Source organism: Triturus cristatus, chromosome 10 (genome assembly GCF_964204655.1).
Source record: "Triturus cristatus chromosome 10, aTriCri1.1, whole genome shotgun sequence".
In the NCBI taxonomy this organism is placed as follows: Eukaryota; Metazoa; Chordata; class Amphibia; order Caudata; family Salamandridae; genus Triturus; species Triturus cristatus.
Window position 1 is genome coordinate 414,162,917 of NC_140593.1, and position 23,990 is coordinate 414,186,906.

Here is a 23,990-nt window from a genome sequence, read left to right on the forward strand (position 1 = left end):
CCTCGAACGGCGTCTCTTCGCCCTCGACGACGAGTGCCGCCCCGCAGTCGATCGTCTCCTCGACGTCGACCCATGCCTCCTCGACGTCGACCCATGCCTCCTCGGCGTCGAGCCCCCGCCTTGATCGCCGTCGCCGGGGTGTCTGCCTCGACGTCGACTGTCTCCTCGACGTCGACTTCTGGCGTCTCGACGTCGACCGCCGGTGCCTCGGCGTCGACCGCTGCGATCTTGACGTCGATCGTTGGTACCTCGACGTCGATCGTTGATGTCTCGACGTCGATCGTTGTTATCTCGACGTCGATCGTTGGTGTCTCGACGTCGACCTGCGTCTCGGCGTCGACCGCCTCCGCTTTGACGGCGGGCGCCGGGATCTCGGCGTCGACTCAGTCAGCGTCGAGCCGTGGGTAGACGGCGGCGAGTGCAGTCCATGGGGCTCGGTACGACGTCGATGTGTTGTTGACGTCGACCGTGACACCTGCGACGGCGACCCGGTCCCGGGTCTCGCCGGCCCCTCCCTAGACGTCGAAGCTGCCGCGACCCAGAGCCCTGGATCGACGGCGAACATACCGGTGCCTTCTCTCTCGCCGTCGACGTCGTCGCCTTCGACGTCGAACGCGACCTACCAGCCGGTAGGTGTCGCTTCTGCTCCTTTTTCTGCCCGGAGGTCCCTCCAGGGGCTGAAGCATGGGCGGAGGAGGGGGAATGGGACCCTCCATGCCCTGAAGTCTCACCGGTCCTCTGCTTCTCCTGTCCCTGAAGGCGAGTCTTCTCCCTGTCCCTCAGGGTCCTTTTCGAAAAGGTGCTGCAGATGTCACAGGCAGCTGGGACATGTGAGGGCGACAAGCAGAGGTTACACACCTCATGTGGGTCCGTCTTAGCCTTCTTCCTCCCACACTCAGAGCATTTATCGAATAAAGCCATGCTGAGAGTGGGCCAAAACTGCTCCAGATTGCAGGCAGTAGTAGACAAAGGCTTTAGACGTCGAATGAAACCACTTTTAATCCAAAAAATCAGATTTTAATCAATTAAACCACCCAAAAGGGTAGAGCTCAAGCTCCAGGGTCCTGCTAGCAGGAGCCGGAAAAAAGAACTGAAAGTAACTTGTGTTGGCTGTGCATCCTGGGATACCGGGGGTCTCTGGAGAGTTTCTTAAAGGCACGGTATCCCTTTAGCAGACACATGACAGCCTATAGGGCTTGTCTGTCCACCCCTTCCTCTCTATTGTTTAAAGGGATTTTGGTGAAGGGAGTGTGTGATAATAAAGGAACATGTCAAATGTGAATAAAAATGACATTTCAACTTTATTTTGGCTTTTGTGTTCACTTCAGAGGAAGTGCTGGCCAGTGCAGCCTTGTGGTGATTAGGCTGTATTTTGTCTGTCTCTTAAGTGTCTTTGCAGGTTTGCAAATGCGGGACAGCTTAAGAGATATTTTTGATTGCTCCGGGGTCCCCGCACATGGGCGGGGATTATTCATAGATTATGACTATACACAGAGATCCCCTACTACAGAAGTCCTCTTCTTTTGACTCTTTGTGCAGCTGCACCCCACGGTAGTTGGCAGCTCTACCCAGTAATTCAATGTAGCCTACACTGTCATCCGGTGGAGACGGCTTGGTAGGCTACAAGTCAGGATCATTGCCTGTGGGCGAATTGGTGTTGTAGTTGTCCCATGGGTCTGTAGGTACTGGTTGATAATCTTCATCCCCATCATCCTGGTTGTCAGTTGTATGTGGTGGTGAAGGCTCAGGTGAAATTGGTTGAAAATGAGGGGAAGAAGGTGATGGAAGAGGAGGAGGAGGAGAAGGGTTAGTTCCAACACTTCTCTTCTTCAAAGGAATGTGATATTCATCTTCTGTATCCGTCTTTCTTTTTAGAGTCAGTTTGGTGGTGATGTGTCCAGTCTTTGGATGAATGTAAAACACCTTCTGTTTCGGGTCTGGTTTATCGATTAAAGTGTCGAAACTGTGCTTTTTTGGGTGATTTCGGCACATCTGACTGTTTTGGCACCAAATGTTTCGGTGCCGGAGTCTTAGGCGTTGGTGACTTCGGATCGGAAGTGTGTTTCGGTGCCGAATGGTGTGGGTCGGAGCTGTTTTTTTGTTTCGACCCTGAAGTTTTTCACTCAGAGCCCGAGTTGGAGTGAGGCTTTCCAGAACCGGAAGGATTTTTTGTAGGCTTCGGTGCAGACCCAGAAGGCGGGGTGTCAGAAGCATGGTCTTGGTGCCGACCAGGGCCCGAGTTGGACTGGAGCCTTCTTTTCGTGTTGAGGTGGATCTTGGGACAAGGGAGGGTCTGTACTCACAGTACGTTGTCCATGCGGGATGTCTTCATCTTGGTTGGAGCCATGCTCTGAAATGGCGATCGGTTCCTGCTCCTTCTCAGTTCCCATGGCATCCCCGGTCTCTTTGTTCGATTGTTGCCCGAAGATGTCTGAAATGCAGTTTGTGTGCTGGCTCTGCACGTCGCGATGTCGAGCCAGACGGTCGCGTAGGGTCTTTTTGGAGCGGAATGCCTGGCACGCGTCGCAGTCCTTTTCTCTGTGTTACAGAGACAAACACAGGTTGCACACTTCGTGCCAGTCAGTGCGCGGGTACTTCGCGTGACACCAAGAGCAGAATTTGAAGGGAGTTTGTTCCATCGACTGCGGGTCGGACCGACGCGGGTAGGCCCAACGGCCTTCCACAAGCTTTCGGATCGAAAGAGGGTTTTTTAATAGTAATGTAGAATGGGAGACGCGATTGAAAACAATACAGTCGAGGGTGTCTTGCGTACGGAGGGAAACTGAAGTAACTGTGTCGAACCGTAGCGCAGCAATTCACATCCGAATCAATGGCAGAAAAAAAACTATCTAACAATGGAGTCGATGTCCAGACGCACTATCACTGAAAGGAGGAGTCACCTACCTTGTGGCTGGAAAAGACTTCTTCGAAGAAAAAAAGGTGCAAACATCCGGACCCAACACTAAATGGCAGGAGTATGCACAGCATGTGATCTACAGCTCACATGCTTCGAACATAAAATGTTCTCTGCTTAGTGGGTCTGCTTCCTGGATCTCCACTCCCAGCAGGTGGATTGCCACCAGCGTTGGGTTCCTTTATCATACCCATGTCTGTATCTTTTGTGTTAGGGTGAATAGTTTATTTGATATTTGATCCTGTACCCTCCTTCCCCTCCACTTGTTGAGGTGGAGCAAGGTTGCATTGTTGTGCTTCTGTATCTGTACCACCTTTCCTATAATTGGAGAATGGAAGACTTAAAGGGATAGAAACCCTGTCTTGAGTTCCAAGATGTTTATTTGTTTGACCACATCTCTCTGGCTCCATAGGCCTCTTACGCATCCGTTGTGATAGTCGCTGAGGGAGTTGGGTGCCTGAAAGGTCTGCCCACTGTGATGTTGCTACTGTTCGACCATTGAATCTCCTTGTGTTGTTTCCCTGTTATAACTAGCAGATCGTCCCAACTCCGGGTGGATTGTGACGAGTATCTCTGCAACCACGCCTGGAGAGGTCTCGTGTGGAGTCTTGCATTAAATATCAAAGGAATGCAAGATGCCTGCCAGAGCTCACCCCTCCTTGCTTATTCTCTTTTCTGTATTGGGAAGGCTTCCAAATAATGTATTTTGCTTTCCTGGTATTCGGGATTACTTTTCCAGGTTGGTAAAGAAGCACAGTTTCTTTAGTATTTCTTTCACTGTTTCTATGTCATCTTTGCACTGCTGCTAGGGTGTTGTCTTTATGAATCACTCATCTAGGTAGAGTAGTGAATCTCACTTCTTCGCTGGTGGGTTGCTATGGCGACCAAGCATCTTTTGAAGACTCGCTGTGCCAATTGTATCCTAAAAGGAGGTACTGTGAACTGGCAATAGAGTTTGTCCACTATGAATTTTAGAAGCTTCTTGTGTTTTTTGTTCACTGATAGGTGTAGGTGCGCATCTTTGAGGTCCACTGTTCTCATGCAGTCCAATTTTTTGAGGAGCTGGATGAACTCATGAAGTGTGGTCATTTGGAATTTTTGTGTTTTGATGTACCTGTTTAAGGCCCCAAGATCCAGGATGGGTCTTCATGACAAATCTGCCTTGGGCACTAAGTAGTATACAGTATGTCCTTTTTCAATAACCTAATTTTGTTGCAAATCTACTACTTCTTTCGATGCAAAGTGTCCTTGATGCTTTGGCATCTCACCCTTCATTTTGTGTTCGGTGGTGGTTTTATCAGTTCTATGCAACATCACAGTCACTTATCTTCGTACACAGAGCATTGCACTGTTCTGGGGCAGGCTATGTTTGGGCCAGAATTTGCTTTTATGCCCTCTCCTGAAATCAGAGGTCTGCCCAGGGCCTCTTGGCAAGAATTCCCAAGATCCGTCTCACGAGGATGTGCAGAAGGGCATTATCATATCTTGGTGGCTTTGATTAAGCTCACTTTGGAGCTACATTCTGTTGCTGCCACAGACGTGCTCAAGAAAAGGTTAAAGAAATGGCTCTTTCAACATGAATAGACAATGGAATTGCTTATGGCGTTCATTTGGCAGCGCAGCGCTAGGACACTAGGAAATAGCCGTGCCCTTTACAAGTCTGAAATCATTCATGATGTTGGAAATTCATTTGTTGGAGCTGATTTTCTGCAATTCCCTGAGGAATCCTCAGATTTTGCTCCCTACCGGTGTTAAGTGGCAAGGGTGTTGTGTCACGGAGTAACTTGGTGTTGTGTATAGTTCCTCTCGGTGCTGTTCCCCTGCCACAAGTATGTCTACAAAAAGGCTGTCTTTGTTGTTCTGCGTATTTCTACAAAGTTGTAGTGCTTTGGCTTGGATGCTACAGCAAAAAAGGTATGGGATGTTGTTGGCTGTGAACCTCCTCAGGAAGGTATAATCCTGTGAGGGGTGGCTCCGCCCTTGAATTGCCCTCTGGACCACAGGGTGTCCATGGATCTCGCAATATTGATGTGCTTTTATATTCTTTGGGTAGAGGCACCCACTGCTGGTCTTAAGTGTGACTCTCCGGTAAAAGGCATTTCAGTAACGGCAGCCTGCACCTCTTGCTTGAAATCTGACACTTTCAGTCAGACATGGCTTCGGAGTGTGGTGCCCATGCGCAGCAGACTTTAGGCAGGTGTTTATCTTCCCCTTTTCTACCAATGCATTTCCCCTCTTCTGATATTGCTCATGTAAGGTGTTGTAGAAGAGCCTCCATCTCTTCCCACTGTGTGTGAGCGTACCGATTTGGCAGGGTGTTCGAATTTGCAATCCTCCATTGGACAGCGGCTGAATGCTCCATATTCTTGCCCATCAAGTCCAACAGTTTGCTCTGTTTGTCTGGTGATGGACTTACAAACACTGGGGAGTTAGTCCTACTGCGGGCTGTGGACACAATGATGGAGTCTGCGGCACCCGACTCCCTGATGTTGGTGGGCATCCATTGTTGAGTGTCTGTTTTTTGTTTCTCCACAGGTGGAGTAACCGCCTTTTACATGGCTGGCTTTCTAAAGGCCTCCCCCTTCCCTCATCCATCACACTTGCTAACATAGGGATGCATTGGCTTTTTCATTGAGAAAGTAGCAGGGTCTCTAGCAAGAAGCATGATTCCCCCTGTTCCTCTTCCATAGTTGTCCACTGTAGGTGGCTGCTGCACATTTTATCACTGCATTACACACCAAGATGTTGTTCGGTGGTGAGGGCTTAGAGGGATATGTCAGAAGATGGCTCTCTATAAGGTATATCGAAATGAGCTCATGAAAAAAGAGTCCACAGGTTCCCTTATAAGTGGAGGGTGTTCTTCTAGGGGGCAGTGTTGGTGTGCAGCCTTAGGCTCATCAGCGGGGAGTAATATATATATATATATATATATATGCTGCAGATTACACACTTTTGCATAGATCGCCATCTGGTGTTGGGCCCGGATGTTGGCAGTTTGTTTTTCCTCTTGGAAAGTCTTTGGAAGTCACGAGGTCGGTGACTCCTCCCTTGGTTCGTATTGCGCATGGGCTTCGGCTCCATCCTCAGATTGTTTTTTTCCGCAATCGGGCTCGGATGTAATACTTCGCGCTCCGGTTCCGAAAAAATTCCAGTTGGACGATCGAAGCAGAATCCTCGCTCTCCGCGGTATTGTTTAGATACTGATCTCCTCAATCACCTTCTTCGACGCACCTTCGATTCCAGTCATCGACGGCGGCCTTCGGGCCTATCCAGGCTCCGGTCCCGGCTGATGGAAAGAACTCCATTCAAGAAGTGCCCTCGATGTGGGTCCAAATTCCCTCACACCGATCTTCATGAGGTGTGCAACTTCTTCCTCTCCCCTGAACACGAGGCTCGAGACTGTCCCGCCTGCAAGTCTTTTAGATCCAAAAAGATTATTCGAGATCGAAGGGCCAGACGAAAAATGGCACACTCCTCGACCTCCGTTCCAGTCGACATCTTCGGGGACGACGTCGAAACTCCGGGACACCAGCACACCGAAGAGGACCTCGTCAGTGCCTCCGAAGCCGACGACTCGGATGTGGAGGACTTCACCCCGGCGCAGAGGGTCGTGAGTAAAATACCCCCTCCCACACCCGCGCCAACACCCAAAAAGGCTTCGGTCACGCCTTCGGGCCTAGGCAAGACCAAAGACACTGCTTCGAACACCCCACCTTCGGGCCCGGTGACGAAGCCAAGTAAGCCTTCCGGCAGCTCGGGCTCAAGCCAGCCTGACAGCAGTGCCGAAAAACACCCTTCGGCACCGAAGAAAAGATCGGCCTCTACCTCGACACCGAGCTCCAAACCCAGCCTCTCGGTGCCGACCAATCATAAGGCCCTCGGCACCGACACTCCCGCGCCGAAGCCTGTCTCGGCACCGAACAATAAAATCGGAGGTTCCCAAAAAGCACGGCACAGACAAGCCTAGGAAGCAGTCGGCCCCGAAAACGTCGGCGCCGACCGAACAACCAGTGTCGCAAGAACTTTTTACACCGGATCCTTTGCAAAAGACACTTACCAAGGATCCAAAAACTGGACATTTGGCACTGTCTTCTAAAAAGAGACATTTGGACAAACCAGCTCCCCCTCCAAAGAGGAAGGACTGTGCTTCTTCCCCTTTCAGAGTACCTTCCCCACCTCCTCCACCTCCTCAGCCCTCTCCACCTCCACCCCCCTCCACCTTCTCCACCCCTGCCTCATCGCTCTCCGACCCTAGACCATGATGATCAGGGGGACCCATACTACGACCCAGCAGATGTGCCACAAGACCCCACCCCTACAGGATCCCCAGACCCCTGGGATGATTATAATGATCCAGACATTCCAGATGTCCCACAAGATGACCTCTATCCATCCAGGCCATCTCTACCAGAAGACTCACTAGGTTTTCACCACCTACTTCAGAGGGCGGCACATTATCATGGGGTAGAGCTACACACTGACCCAGTAGAGGAATATTTCCTCCTAGACACCTTTGATACTGCACATAGGTCTACTGCTATACTACCTATGCTCAAAGGGGTAATAAAACATGCGCCAGAGGTTTTTAAAGACCCAGTCAGGGCTAGGGTCCTAAACCCACGCATAGAAAAAAAGTATAAAGCTGCCCCACAGATCCTGCCTACATCAAAGGCCATCGCCACTTGATTCCCTAGTGGTATCCACCGTACGAAAGTGATCAAATTCCCAGGCGTCAGGCGAAGCACCACCACCTGACAAAGAATAAAGCTCCTGGACGCATCAGGAAAACGCACTGCGTCACAAGCAGCCAATATATGGCGTATCGCCAACACTCAAGCGCTATTGGCCAGATACGACAGAGCGCATTATGATGAACTAGAAACCATCATGCACCATCTCCCAGAAAAATATAAAAATAGGGCCAATGAATTAATTCAAGAGGGTAAGACCATAACTAATACCTCTATACGCTGTGCCTTAGACACAACAGACACAGCCTCCAGGGCCATTAACACCAGTGTCCTACTCCGTCGACAAGCTTGGCTGAGAGTTTCAGGCTTTAAACCTGAGGTACAAGCCTCCATATTAAACCATCCATTCGATCAGGAACATTTATTCGGTCCAAAGATAGATGAGGCCCTCTATAAGATGAAAAAAGACACAGATACGGCGAAATCTATGGGAGCCCTACAGTCACACCCTCCTAGGCGCTCCTTTCGCCGCTCTTCCTTTCGGGGCACGGGCAGAGGCTACTCCTCAGATAGCGCGTCCACGTCCTACAAATCCCCTCCTCAGTCCACCTTCACAAAAGGTTATCAAAGAGGCGGCTAGAGAGGCAATAACAATAAAGGCAGAGGCAAAACAAATACCGCCTGCTCTGCCACACCGCCTACCCAATGACTTTCACCTGCTCCCCCCCAGACCATCCCACTCCGGTCAGGGGCAGACTACAAAATTTCCTTCACGTCTGGGAGTCCATCACATCAGACAAGTGGGTGACCCAAATTATTCGTTCAGGGTACTGCCTAGAACTCACATCTACCCCCCCAACATTCCACCCAGGCAACGCCCAATGTCACAAGAACATTCCACGTTACTAAAACAGGAGGTAATCTCCCTCCTACACTCCCTATATTTTCTGATACCAAAAAGAGACGAGACTCTACGACCTATCTTAGATCTCCGGCCTCTAAACACATACATACATTCGGACCATTTTCACATGGTAACACTTCAGCAGGTACTTCCGCTCCTCTCCCAGAACGACTTTCTCACCACACTGGACTTGAAAGACGCATACTTCCACATTCCGGTACATCATGCCCACAGAAAGTACCTCAGATTCGTAGTGGACGGGCAACACTACCAGTTCAAAGTGCTCCCATTTGGGGTCACAACAGCACCACGGGTATTTACCAAGTGCCTAGCGGTAGTGGCGGCACACCTCAGAAGACAGCACATTCACATCTTCCCATATTTGGACGACTGGCTAATAAAAGCCGCCTATTACAACCAATGTGTACACCACACCGCCACTACAATCCAACTACTTCATCAACTAGGCTTCACGGTGAACCACCAAAAGTCCCAGCTAACACCATCCCACATAAAGCAATACCTCGGTGCCACCATAGACACCTCAAAAGCCATAGCCTACCCCAATCCGGACAGGATTTCAAGCATTCAGGCTTTGCGTCAAAAATTCATACTTCAACACTCCCTCCCAGCAAGAGTGTTTATGCAACTGATAGGGATGATGGCCTCTTGCATTTTCATAGTGCCTCATGCAAGACTCCAGATGCGTCCACTCCAAGAGTGCTTAGCGCGCCAATGGAACCAGGCCCAGGGGCAACTGACAGATCTGGTGTTGGTAGACGGTCGCACCCATCGCTCTCTGCAGTGGTGGAACACCACAAATCTTTCCTGAGGTCGACCGTTCCTGGACCCAGTTCCACAAATCCTGACAGACGCATCACTCTCCGGCTGGGGAGCTCATCTACTACACCTCACAGTGCAGGGCACATGGACGCCGCAATAAAAGTTACTCCACATCAATCATCTGGAGTTACTGGCAATCTTTCTAGCCCTAAAATCTTTCACACACAGATTTTAGGCAAGGCAGTCCTTATCCGCACAGACAACATGACCGCCATGTACTACATCCAAAAACAAGGCGGCACACACTCTCCACAGCTCTCTCAACTAGCACAGAGCATATCGAGATGGGCAATTCCACACAAAATCTTTCTCCTAGCCCAACATGTCCCAGGACTCCAAAACACCATGGCAGATCTGCTCAGCAGACAGACGCAGCAGATCCACGAGTGGGAAATTCACCTGCAGGTTCTTCACCCATTCTTTCAGATGTGGGGGGCATCCACAGATAGACCTATTCGCCACCCACGAAAACAAAAAATGCCCAAGCTTCGCCGCCAGATACCCACACCCATTGTCCAAAGGCAATGCGATATGGATGAACTGGTCAGGCAAATTTGCATACGCCTTTCCACCTCTCCCACTAATTCCATTAGTGGTGCGAAAGCTACAACAGCACTCCCTCACACTCATTCTAGTAGCTCCAACATGGGCCAGACAACCATGGTACACCACGCTGCTGGAACTCTCAGTAGTGCCACACCAAAAATTACACCTCTCACCATGCCTCCTAACCCAGAACTATGGGGAGATCAGACACCCGGACCCAGTTCAGCTCAACCTTGCGATCTGGCTCCTGAAATCATAGAATTCGGATACCTTAACCTTCCCCCCCCGACTGTAAGAATGTTATCAGAGAGGCTAGACGTCCTACCACTAGAGCCTGCTACGCTGCCAAGTGGAAAAGATTTGTTGTTTATTGCCATAACATAATCAACCCTCTAGACGCATCCATACAGCACATCATATGCTACTTACTACACCTACAAAGATGTAACCTAGCATATACATCCATTCGGCTACACCTCGCAGCAATTGCCGCTTACTTACAAAACAGACAGCACCTATCACTTTTCAGAGTGCCTGCCATTAAAGCCTTCATGAAAGGCCTAAAACGAATAATTCCCCCAAGAGTGCCACCCTCACCTGTGTGGAACTTAAATATAGTGCTCACAAGGCTAATGGGACCGCCTTTTGAACCCTTGCATAAATGCGAACTGCAATTCCTCACATGGAAAACAGCTTTCCTTGTAGCCATCACCTCCCTTAGAAGGGTCAGTGAAATACAAGCACTTACTATACAAGAACCTTTTCTCCAAATGCACCCGAACAAGATTGTCCTACGTACCAACCCAAAATTCCTACTCAAAGTCATCTCACCCATTCATCTAAACCAATCGGTAGAATTACCGGTTTTTTTCTCGCAACCTCAAACTGTTGCAGAAAGGGCTCTACACACACTGGATGTTAAAAAGACCTTGCTTTACTATATCCAGAGAACACAACCTTTCAGGAAGATAAAGCAATTGTTTGTCTCTTTCTCTCCACCTCATAAAAGGCAACCCCATCTCTAAATCAGGGATAGCTAGGTGGATTGTAAAATGCATACAGATTTGCTACCACAAAGCAAAACGCATGCTATCTGTTCCCCCTAAAGTCCACTCTACAAGAAAGATAGGGGCTTCTATGGCTTTTCTAGGGAACATCCCATTAGATGATATCTGCAAGGCAGCTACATGGTCAACACCGCACACTTTCACTAAACATTACTGTGTAGATGTGCAAAACAATCCACCTAGCTATCCCTGATTTTGAAATGGGGTTGCCTTTATGTGGTGGAGAGAAGGAAACGAACAATTGTTTAGTCTTCCTGAAGGGTTGCGTTCTTTGTATGTAGTATAGTAACGCCCTTTTTACATCAAGCGTGTGTAAGGCCCTTTCTGCAACAGATTGGGGTTGCGAAAAGAAGACAGGTAATTCCACTGATTGATTGAGGTGGAAGGGGGAAATGACTTTGGGCAGAAACTTCGGATTTGTGCGAAGTATGACCTTGCTGTGATGCATTTGTATGTAGGGTTCCTGTATGGTGAACGCTTGTATTTCACCAACCCTTCTAAGGGAAGTGATAGCTACAAGGAAAGCTGTTTTCCAGGTGAGAAACTGTAGCTCACATTTGTGCATTGGTTCGAAGGGCGGACCCATTAGACGTGTAAGAACCAAATTTAGATTCCATACAGGGGAAGGTGGTGCCCTGGGAGGAATTACTCGTTTAAGGCCTTCCATGAAGGCTTTAATAGCGGGCACTCTGAAGAGTGATAAATGCTGCCTGTTTTGTAGATAGGCAGCGATCGCTGCTAGGTGTAGGCGTATGGATGAATATGCCAGGTTACACCTGTGAAGATGGAGCAGATAGCATATTATGTGCTGTATGGATGCATCTAGAGGGTTGATTGTATTGTTACGGCAGTAAATTACAAATCTTTTCCACTTTGCGGCATAGCATGCTCTAGTGGTAGGACGTCTGGCTTCCATGATGATGTTCATGCAATCAGGGGGAAGGTTAAGGTATCCGAATTCTAGGATTTCAGGAGCCAGATCGCCAGGTTGAGCTGAGCTGGGTCCGGGTGCCTGATTTCTCCATGGTTCTGGGTTACGTGCTGTGCCAGGAGAAAGATGTTTTGGGGAATTGCCCATCTCCATATGCTCTGGGCTAAGCGGGAGAGCTGGGGAGAGTGTGTCCCCCCCTGTTTTTGTATATAATACATCGCAGTCATATTGTCTGTGCGAATGAGGACTGCTTTGCCCGAAATCTGTTTTTGGAAAGATTTTAGGGCTAGAAAGATCGCCAAGAGCTCCAGGTGGTTGATGTGGAGCGATTTTTGCTGTGGCGTCCATAGACCTTGCATGGTGAGGTGTAGGAGGTGCGCTCCCCAGCCGGAGAGCGATGCGTCCGCTGTTAGAATCACCTGAGGAACCGGGTCCAGGAACGGCCGCCCTTTGGAAAGGTTTGTGGTGTTCCACCACTGCAGAGAGTGATGTGTGCGGCCGTCCACCAACACCAGATCCGTCAGCTGACCCTGGGCCTGGTTCCACTGTTGTGCTAGGCACTCTTGAAGTGGACGCATGTGGAGTCTTGCATGGGGCACTATGAAGATGCAAGACGCCATCATTCCTATGAGCTTCATAAACACTCTTGCTGGAAGAGTGTGTTGAGGAAGGAATGTTTTGCGTAAGGCTTGAATGCTTGTGATTCTGGCTGAGTTTGGATAGGCAATACCCTTGGAGGTGTCTATAGTGGCCCCGAGATATTGCTTTGTGTGAGATGGTATGAGGTGGGACTTTTGGTAGTTCACCGTGAAGCCTAGCTGGTGGAGCTGTTGGATGGTGCTGTTTGTATGCTGCACACATTGGTCGTAGGACGCGGCTTTTATCAGCCAGTCGTCCAGGTAAGGGAAGACGTGAATGTGTTGACGTCTGAGGTGTGCTGCTACTACTGCTAGGCATTTGGTAAACACCCGCGGTGCGGTGGTGACCCCGAAGGGGAGAACCGTGAATTGGTAATGTTGCCCGTCCACCACGAACCTGAGGTATTTCCTGTGAGAGGGGTGTATTGGAATGTGAAAGTATGCGTCTTTCAGATCCAAGGTTGTGAGAAAGTCTCCCTGGCAGAGGAGTGGGAGGACTTGCTGTAGGGTGACCATGTGAAAATGGTCTGAGTGTATGTAGGCATTTAGAGGCCGGAGGTCGAGAATGGGTCTGAGGGTCCCGTCTTTCTTTGGTATTAAGAAATATAGGGAGTAGACCCCTAGATTTTGTTGATTGACGGGGACCTGCTCTATAGCGTGTTTTTGGAGGAGTGAGAGTACCTCTTGTTTGAGCAGTGTGGAATGTTCTTGAGACATTGGACGGTGCCTTGGTGGGATATTGGGTGGGGTAGATGTTAGTTCGAGACAGTACCCTGACCGAATGATTTGGGTTACCCATTTGTCCGATGTTATGGACTCCCATACGTGGATAAAGTTTTGTAGTCTGCCCCCGACCGGAGTGGAATGGTCTGGGGGGAGCGGAGGGGAGTCATTGTGCGGGGGGGGTGGCAGAACGGGTGTTGTTGGTTTTGCCCCTGCCCTTATTGTTGTTACCCCTGTAACCACCTCTCTGATTGCCCTTTGAAAAGGTATTTTGAGGAGGGGACTTGTAGGAGGTAGAGGCGTTATCGGTGGAGGAGCCTCTGCCTGTGCCACGAAAGGACGAGCGTCGAAAGGAACGTTTGGAGGCTTGTGTTTGGAGTGCCCCCATAGACTTTGCTGTGTCTGTGTCTTTCTTCATCTTTTCGAGCGCTTCGTCTACCTTTGGCCCAAAGAGTGTTTCCTGGTCAAAGGGGTGATTGAGTATGGATGCCTGGACTTCAGGCTTGAAACCTGAGATCCTGAGCCAGGCGTGGCGACGAAGCAGGACACTGGTATTTATGGCCCTAGAAGCAGTGTCGGCTGCATCGAGGGCACACTTAATGGAGGTGTTTGTAATTAGTTTACCCTCCTGTATCAGGTCATGAGCCTTGTGCTTGTATTTTTCTGGAAGGTGCTGCATAAGAGCCTCTAGTTCGTCATAGCGTGCTCTATCATATCGCGCAAGCAGTGCTTGTGTGTTTGCAATGCGCCACATGTTTGCAGCTTGGGAGGCGGTGCGTTTACCAGACGCGTCCAGAAGTTTAGATTCTTTGTCTGGCGGTGGGGCATCTCCTGAGGATTGGGAGTTAGCCCGCTTTCTAGCTGTGGAGACAACTAGGGAATCTAGGGGAGCAGGGCCCTTGATGTAAGCAGGGTCTGTGGGTGCCGCCTTATACTTCTTCTCTATTCTAGGGTTCAGTACTCTGGCTCTGACAGGGTCTTTGAACACCTCTGTAGCGTGCTTGGTGACACCCTTAAGCATGGGTAAAATGGAAGTGGATTTGTCTTGTATATCAAATGTATCCAGTAGGAAGTCTTCTTCTACTGGTTCACTGTGCATGTCCACCCCATGGTAGTGTGCTGCTCTCTGCACTAAATGGTGAAACCCTAAGGAGTCCTCTGGAGGAGACGGTCTTGATGGGTATAAGTCGTCCTGAGGTACATTGGGTATATCAGGGTTATTGTAATCCTCCCATGGATCTGGGGTCCCTGGTGGAGTGGGATCCATTGGGGCGTCCGCCGGGTAATTGTCCGGATCCCCATCATCCGGATCTGGGGATGGGGTCGGATCGTAGTGAGGTACAGGTGGCGGAGACCTGTGAGGTGGAGGTGGTGGAGGAGGTGGAGGGGGTAGGGGAGGCGGTAGTGGGGAGGGCACTCTGAGGGGAGAAGTAGCAGAGTCCTTCCTTTTGGGTGGAGGAGGAGGAGCCGGAGCATCAAGGCGTCTTTTCTTGGTAGTTAAAGTCAAAAGCCCAGTCTTTGGATCTTTGGACAAAGTCTTTTGTAAAGGGTCTGGTGTAAACAGAGCCAATGGTGTCGAGTCGTCTGTCGGCACCGGTGATTTCGGAACCGGGGGTTTCGATGGTCTGTGTGCGCCATGCTTTTTTGAGGTCTCCGGGTGTTTCGGCGTCGAATGATGTTTCGGCGCCGGAGCATCGGTGCCGACAGATTTGTGTTTGTGTTTGGTCGGCACCGAGTGTCCAGGCTTCGTCACCGGTGGTTTCGGAGTCGAGCTGGATTTTGCAGTCTTCGGTGCCGGATGCTGTTTTTCGGCACCGGGTGTCGGCTGGCTCGATCCCGAGCTGCCATGAGACTTTGTGAGCTTCGACACCGGGCCCGAAGGTGGGGTGATCGAAGTTTTGGTTTTGGTTTTGCCCAGGCCGGCAGGCGAGGGAGTAACCTGAGTCTCTTTGGTTTTCGGCGTGGGGGTAGGAGGGGGCATATTACTCACGGCCCGCTGCGCTGGTGTAATGTCCTCCACGTCGGAGTCGTCGGCCTCGGAAGCGCTGACGACGTCTTCCTCCTGCTCGGTGTGTGTTTGCCCCGAAGCTTCGGCGTCGTCTCCGAAGATGTCCGGTGGAGCTGCAGAGGATGAGTGCGCCATGGTGCGTCGAGCTCTTCGATCTCGGATGGTCTTCTTCGATCGAAAAGACTTGCAGGCGGGGCAGTCTCTGGCCTCGTGTTCCGGAGAGAGGCAAAGGTTACACACCTGATGGAGGTCGGTGTGGGGAAATTTAGACCCACATTTTGGGCACTTTTTGAACGGAGTCCTTTCCATCGGCCGGGACCGGAGTCGCGGAGGGCCCGAAGGCCGGTGTCGATGTACGGGATGGAGAAAGTGCCGCTTCGAGAGATGAAGATGATGAAGGAACTCGAAGAATCGAGGATTTTCCGTCGAGGCTGGAACCGTAGAAGTTCGAAGCCGGAGCACGAAGTATCACATCCGAGCCCGATGGCGGAAAAAAACAATCTGAGGATGGAGCCGAAGCCCATGCGCAGTACGGACCGAAGGAGGAGTCACCAAACTCGTGACTTCCAAAGACTGTCCAAGAAGAAAAACAAACTGCAAACATCCGGGCCCAACACCAGATGGCGATCTATGCTAAGTGTACAATCTGCAGCTCATATGCCTCGAACACACTATTTCAAACCACTGCAACAGATACCGGTGGTCGCCGCTAAGGTTGGGAACTGCTATATAGTCCATTGAATTGTGTCCCGCTAATTTAAGAGTACATGGATTGGTTTTAAAAAGTGTATTCAACGGCTGCCTAGAGATTTAATTGTAATTTTAATTCTTTTTAGATAATTTATTAACTGTTTTATGTTTGTAATGTGCTTTTATGACAACTGTCGAATAAAGCTTGATTGAATTGTGAATTGAATTGCTATATAGTCTATGCAAAAGTGTGTAATCTGCAGCTCATATGCCTCGAACGGAATATGCTACTTACCAGTATGCATCTGTTCTTGGCATGTAGAGCTGCAGATCTACACACGCCCATCCGCCTCCCCGGCTACCTGTGTCTGTTCCAGTCTATCTTATTTAGATACAACACACATGGGTTTCTTCACTGTTATTACTACGCTCCATCTTTCCCTGTCGGCGAAAAACAATCTGAGGATGGAGCCGAAGCCCATGCGCAATACGAACCAAGGGAGGAGTCACCGACCTCGTGACTTCCCAAGACTTTCCAAGAGGAAAAACAAACTGCAAACATCCGGGCCCAACACCAGATGGCGATCTATGCAAAAGTGTGTAGATCTGCAGCTCTACATGCCAAGAATAGATGCATACTGGTAAGTAGCATATTCCATATACACCAGAAGCAATTAGTTCAGGCATGTATGTTTTACAAAAGAAAATCATTTGGATTTAAAGAGTCAACACAGTGCAGTTTTCAGAAGCTGCAATGTTATCTTATGGGGAAAAAGCAAGTGTGGCATTCAATACAGTGACTTACAGTCTCCAGGAGTTAAGGTGAGCAAGGTCCAAAGCACCACCAGCACTGGCTAACCTACTTGTCCATACCATTAATAAAGGCTGGTAACCTTCTCTCTAGCTAGAGGGCAGCTCATGGGGCTACCTGTTTGTTGAATTTTGAGGCGTACGCCCATCCGCTGAGTCTGCACCACCCCACGATCCCCAGGGGGCCACGGGAGCGGATACACCACTCTCACAGTGGAACAGAGAGCCTGGATTGAGGACTGGCATGTAAGCTGGGGCTCACGTTTGGGCCGTAATTGTGACAGGAATCAGCGCACCGCTATTAAGGTTGGAAATGCTTGTGGCACTACGATTCCCATAAGACATATGGAACGTGAATAAGGGGCGTGACATCATAAAAGGAAGTAACTGCCCGCCAAGCGCATACTTTTCCTGAATGCCTCTGATGAAGAGATTGACTCGAAACGCGTTAGGCGAAGGAAAGGCTGTCTATCACACTGGCTAACCTACTTGTCCATACCATGAATAAAGGCTGGTAACCTTCTCTCTGGCTCGAGTGCAGCTCATGGGGCTACCTATTTGTTGAATAAATATATATATCAGAAGCAATTAGTTCAGGCATGTATGTTTTACAAAAGAAAGAAAAACATTTGGATTTAAAGAGTCGACACAGTGCAGTTTTCAGAAGCTGCAATGTTATCTTATGGGGAAAAAGCAAGTGTGGCATTCAATACAGTGACTTACAGAACCAGTCTCCAGGAGTTTAGGTGAGCAAGGTCCAAAGCAGCACTAGGGCGGCCGGGTGCCTAGTGTTATTCTATGGGTATCAGTTTTCACGTAAAGAGGCTGCAGGCTTTGACTGGGAGGCCGGTCGGGCTGAAATAACAGGGGGGTTCAGGCCTCACAATGCTCGGGGACGTAGGAACACCTTTGGTCCTCTTCTCCACAGCCCATGGGATGATGGGTGCAGAGGTGTCTTTAGGTGTTGGGTTTTCCTTACTGGAAGCAGTCGCGGTAGAGGGGGCCTGGCTGCAGGCAACGCTATAGAGTTCACTGGGGGCGAAACCACAGTGGACTTGGTCTCTGGAGGGCTAGTTGATGACGATGACACTGTTGGCCCACTTCATATCTGGCTTGGAGTGACGAATGCAGTGGTGACTTCAGGCGTAGTGTTTGTGGTCACAAAGTTATCTCAGGAGTCTTTGGGTGCCTGCAGAGAAGAAGGTCCGCTGCTTCTCTGTAGTGCTTGGTTCATAGGTGAAGTGCTGACGGGTATCCTGGGCTTTGGGTACTCAGCAGCTGCAGGACAAGTCGTCTTTTGGCGCAATCATCGAAGGCAGCAGGCAGGGTTGGTCCCAAGTCGGTTAGTCGGCTTCTTCTCCTGTGAGGGGAGCCAGATTTGAATTTCAAAGGCGATGGCCTCTTTGAAGCTCCCCTGCCTCAAGATGACCTGCTGATTAGCATTCCGAGGGAGGGGGCGTGAATACCCTCTTCCCGTGCATGCTTTGTTTCTGACCTGCTGAGAGCAGAAGCTCACTCTCGAAGGTCAGAAATCTGTCTTGGGTGTCAGGCTGGCAGAGACCAGTCAGCCAACACACCAGAGGCTGGTAGATTTTCAGGGGGCACCTTTAAGGTACCCTCTGTGTGCATGTAATCACAAATCAACTATTGGAATCAGGGTGGGTTTGTGAACAGGATATGTTTGATACCAAACATCCCTATTTTCGGTGAAGGCATCCTGTAGCTGGGGAACTCATTTTCACCAGTGTCCAGCACATGGGGTAAAATGGCTTCCCTGATCACTTGGGTTGGCAACAATGCAACAGACTAGCACAGGTGCATATCTGCTCATGCAGAAATGTCCTCACATATAATATAAAGCACCCTGCCTTTGGGCTGTAAGGCCTGGTGTAGGGGGGACTTACAAATATAACATGCAATGTTAGGGGATATGGCACACAGGGATGTGTCATGTTGTGTTTTCACTTTTGCTTGCACCAAAACACGCAGCCTGCAATGGCAGCCTGCATGAGTTTGGTGGTGGTGGGGGGGGGGGGGGGGGGGGTGGGTCCCTTACGGTGGCACAATTAGTGCTGCAGCCCTTGGGGACCCTTTGTAGAGACTCAGGCCCTAGGTATTAGGGGTACCATTTACTTGGGACATAGAGAGTGCTAAAGGTATTGCCGATTGGGGACAATTGTACAGTTTTGAGGCAAGAGATCTCGCACTGGGGACCTAGATTAACAGGAACCCAGTGCACTTCCAGTCGAAATCACATCATGTACCAGGGAAAAAGTGGGGGGTAACTATGTCAAAAAGGGGCACTTTCCTACAGGATATGAGTACACACCCCGACTCCGCGTCAATGTCCTGTCAGTCCTTCGTGGTTTGTCTTTGAAGATGTCCTTCTGGTACAGGCCACTGCTGAATTCTTAGTCGAACATGAAGTCCTCCTTTTTTGCTGGTTCCAGTGATGACAAATGTGATTGCTCTGGTTGTTTAACCTCGACCTTGAGTGATGTTACTTCGAGGGTCAGAGAATGATCCTGTAGCCCTTCAACAGCTGTCAAACTCTTCCTTTCTGAGGGCCTCCATTTCAACCGCAAGACATATCCATTTTCTCTCTACTTGGAGTGCTTTATTGTCATCAGGGGCAACCTCTTTGGCGGCGGTTCTGAGGGCATCCCTCCTGTGGTATCTTTTGTCTTGATCCGAGCGGCTTTTTGGGGCTTTTAGAGTCAGGAGCCTTGAAGTCAAAGTGGTCTTTGATGTGAAGTACAACCCTTTCGGCTCCTTCCCCAATCACTCCTATATTTTGTGTTTTTGGCTGCTGGTTGCTGCTGTTCATGTTCGGTTGTATTTTGTGCTAACAAAATAGGGCTAAATGGTGGGTTACGCTTCTATCAGAATCTCGTGGAATTCTGATGCAATTTCATGTAATTACGCTACAGCAAACAACAAGTTACGCCCATCCCTATTTGCAGCCTGGCAGACAGCTCCATCTGCTCTGCTCGACCTGAAAAAGCATCAAATATTGGGCAAGTTAAATGATTCTCTCTAGACCTTTTCCAACTACATTTACTAAATGTCTATTGGTCATCTTCCTTGCTCTGAATTTTCACTGACCACTTGCTTATAATCTGTGCATGCAAATGTTTCATGAAATGTACTGTACTGCTAAACAAAGAACATGATTCTAGTGCTTTTTGCAATCAAACACATGACACATTGTGTGTATTAAACAAATAGAGATATCAAATCTGCAAATAATATATGGGATTTCCTTGAAATTCTATTTGCTTATGTTTTACCCATCTGTTCCAGAGCAAGGAAATATCTTAATCTGCTGAGGACAAGATTCTGAAGGTCTGTCGAAAACGGCAGGTCATTTAATCTTTTACACATGTACTTAGCTTTCTATGCATTTCTGTCTCTCAGAATCTCTTCGAGAATGTAGTTGTGTTTCAGGCACATAGAATAAAGCATTAGCAGTCGAAGTAAGGGTGTGGGTTGTGCTGCAGCAACCCCCAAAATAACCATGCTGGTGTTCAAAAGGTGAATGAGCAATAAAGGTGCCTTTACGTTTTATTATCTTATAACATTTGCTGTGCATCAAAGACAAAAGTCAAATCTCAGGTATTGTTTTCTGGCAAATTGCTGCTTCTTCCTTTAACATGGAGATTGGTGTTTACTTTCTATGACTGCAACGTGAGAGCAGTTGGTATAGTGAACTATGTGGAAGGAAAGGCTGTTGGATGTAATTTTTTCTAATGTACAACAAAGTTTAAATCTCTGTAAACAAACAGGTCAAATATATCAGAATATATCAGCAGTTATTAAACAAAGCATTTTTTTCTAATTTGGAAGTGTGATGGAAACAAAGATGTTAGTAGGCTCAAAGACACATTGCTTATTTAACTGAATGCTGATTTTTACATATTAACATTTGGGCACTTTTTATCTTTAAATCTGTAAGTCTAAACAAATATAGTGGTCATTTCAATAGAAAATGTGATGTGCGTAAATGACAGTTCCATACCACACCACGCTTTAGTAACATTGGGGACAGTGCTTCAAAATGCACCACCAGCTACATACTACACCCATACCCCTCTCCTGCTGATTACATTTGCTACACTTGTTCTTTGGGTGACACTTTCATTTTTTACTATCCCGATTACTTCCTTGATGCAACGTTGATGGCAGTGCCCTTACTCTGGAAATTGTTTAAGCTGCACAGCTTTACAGGTATAATAAATTAGGACCAGTAAAGTTTGGTTACAATCACAATTTAAAGTTCACTGTTTGTAGTCACGGAAATAAAATAATTGATACGCTCCACATTTGTCAGTACAACAGTCAACAAAAACATTGAATTCAGCTACTCTGTTTAGTCTGCATACTATCAGTGTATACTTGCCTTTCTCAAGGTAGATTTTTGGGGCCCACACAGGATCTCCATCGGCATAAGGGTCACTGTACTGCACAATTGCAGCCTCTTCATCCTCATAGTCAACTGGTGGTGGGGGAGGTGGTGGAGGGGAATCATCAAACAATGGAATATCATCAGGTGGGGGCGGAGGTGGTGGTGTGGGACTATCCGCAACTAGAGAAAGCATTGAAACATTACTACAGCATAAACACCTTCCACTGAATACAAATATTTTAGTAATTTCCAGCCAAGTGAAAAATCACATTGAACATGCACTATTAGAAAAGGAAAGGGCATGCAAGAAGACATCCTTGATAGTGTTACCTACAAGTGCCCTGAAATCTACATTTTGCATTGCGTCCCTTAAAATATATTCACTGCAAACCTAGTGACTTACTGAACTTCTCAAGCTATATCTAAAGTATGATGTTAACTTTCTGTTTTAAGTCCAGGAGCTACTAACAGCACTACATTTTCTGTACTGACCTGGCCAATGCATTATTTCACTCTACAAGTAACTGACCGTTCGAATATAACTATGCTATGTATTTAACTTCTTGCAGTGATATTTTCAGTATGCTATGTAAATTGTGTCAGGAATGAAGACTGTACTTCTCATGAAGATGATGGATGAGACTAAAATGGGTGAACAGAGCTTCTGTATGCGACAAGCAAATGACTGAGAATCGTTCATTTGTGCCACTGTGTGATATGCATTCATTAGGAGGATGCAGTTTTCGCTATGGGGTATACCAAAGAAAAAAAGTTTGGAGAGAACAGTGAAGGCTATCAAAATGGTAAGGTTCTAAATGACCTCAGAGTAAAATGTGTTAAAAAGTTACTGTAAGCCATTGGGACGAACAACATATTCCGTTTCAGCATCTTAGAAGGTTGGCACAAAAACAGCAGGACATGAACGTCACAAACATGCACCATGGGGTACAGTGCTAGCAAACCATAAATGCTCTAAGGCAAATATTTAACGTGGTTGACACATTTTGGTTTCACTCTAGGTGCATTTGTTAAAGTATGAGAAAAGTGATTGTCCAACAACTGCTCTTGCAGAGGTGTGTACATTCAGAGGTGGGTGCTATGGATTTATGCAGTTTAAGTGTTCAAAAGACCCAATGAAGAACTCAATGTGATAGTGCCACGGGTGGTAATGAGGCAGCAAAGGTGGTCTTCAGTGTCTAGAGGGTGAAGAGATTTCTGCTCTTGTGCCTTCATAACTTGCCCCTGGATACTGTTTAGGTGGGGGGGGGGCGGGGGGGGGGGGTGGTAATCTGCATTCTGAAAGCTGTATGTAAATCATAATTTTGGTTTTATTTTCCCGTGAGTCCCTACAATGGTACCAATTTGGGTACTACCTGCTGGTCATGATATACACAACCAAGGTTCAACTTACAGAAATTATCACTGCAAGGAGTTGCATTCATACATGTCAGGAATCGAGACAAGTGACAGATGTGGGCTATGAAAATATTGGTGAACCCACCAACAAAACACTTTGGCAAACCACATCCATTCAGTCCATATTAAGAAAAACATTTTATCAGCACGGTTTAAGCAGGTTCATAGACCGAAGAATACCCTTCCACTTCTGCCATCCAATTAACAGACATCCCTGACAAAGACTGGTGAAAACAGTGAAGCCAAAGTGAATTTCCAAGTTAAAAATGGCAGGTTGACTGCAATCATGATGGCCCACGGGTTTGAAAATTATGCTTACAGTTTGATGAAAATACTTTTAAATGCATTTGCACCTGTAATGAGCTGAGAAATACACAGTGTACATGTGCACACTTACAAAACTTAACAAAGGAAGAATATAATAGTGGTGAAAAGAACCGAACTGCTAAGAAACAAATGTATTTATGTATGATTATGCCGATTAATCAGCAAGATCATTGCAAAACCAGACTAGGTTGAACTCCAAGACCACATCAATGATAACCATCCCCTGCACGACTACCAGTCTGGCTTCGTACCACTCTGCAGCACGAAGACCATCAACTTACACACTGTCGACAATGCACTCTTGACTACAGATGAGATGACCCTTGCTTCCTGATACTGCTGGACCTCTCAGCCACCTTTGACACAGTTGGCCAGCCCTTTCTCATACGTACCTTCAAGTTGTGGGAATGGAATTCACTGGAAATGCTTTTCACTGGTTCTCCTCCTACCTTTCCAACTGACACCAGTTTGTTCACATGGTTACCTCCACGTCAAGAAACAAATCCCTATAACGTGGGGGCTCCATACTACCTCCTGTCATCTTTAACCTTTACAAGGAGCCGCTTGGTGCTCTACTCACAGATAACAGCATCAAGAGTCACCATTTGCCGATGATACACAACTCTACTTGAAAGTCGTCTCTGCTTCAGACAATCAATGACTCAAACATTGCTTGCACATCATCCAGACCTGTATGTCCACGACCCACCTCAAGCTCAATCCAGCAAAAACAGAATTCCTATGATTTGCTGAAAAAACAAGATACAGTACAAACCTGGCTCAATGACATTAACTTTAACAGTTTCGAACCCCAGCTCTCACTGAACGCCAAATCACTTTGAAACACACTTGACACTAACCTCTCCCTCAAAGACTACATTACCAAAAACAAATATTGCCTGGTACCAGCTCTGTTTTCAAAAGAAAGAGAAACTGTTTCTTCCAGAAAGCAACTTCAGTACTGCTGTTCAACCCTTCTACGCTCGCATCTGGATGATAGTAACACCCTACTCTATGGATTCCCAAACTCCACACTGGCACCTCTTAAGGGCGGGTCTCATCCAGGGCTTGAAGAAA

General features: G+C 48.0%; 1 protein-coding gene across 41 annotated transcripts in view; it reads right to left on the bottom strand.

Annotated features, from left to right (window-relative positions):
- Positions 1-23,990, bottom strand: part of ABI1 (abl interactor 1) — a 363,080-nt gene that overhangs the window by 20,773 nt on the left and 318,317 nt on the right. For all 41 annotated transcript variants that reach the window (XM_085631728.1, XM_085631730.1, XM_085631720.1 and 38 more), the window contains one exon: positions 21,165-21,350. In XM_085631728.1, the coding sequence (XP_085487854.1) occupies positions 21,165-21,350 (186 nt within the window). The remainder of the gene's footprint in view (positions 1-21,164; positions 21,351-23,990) is intronic.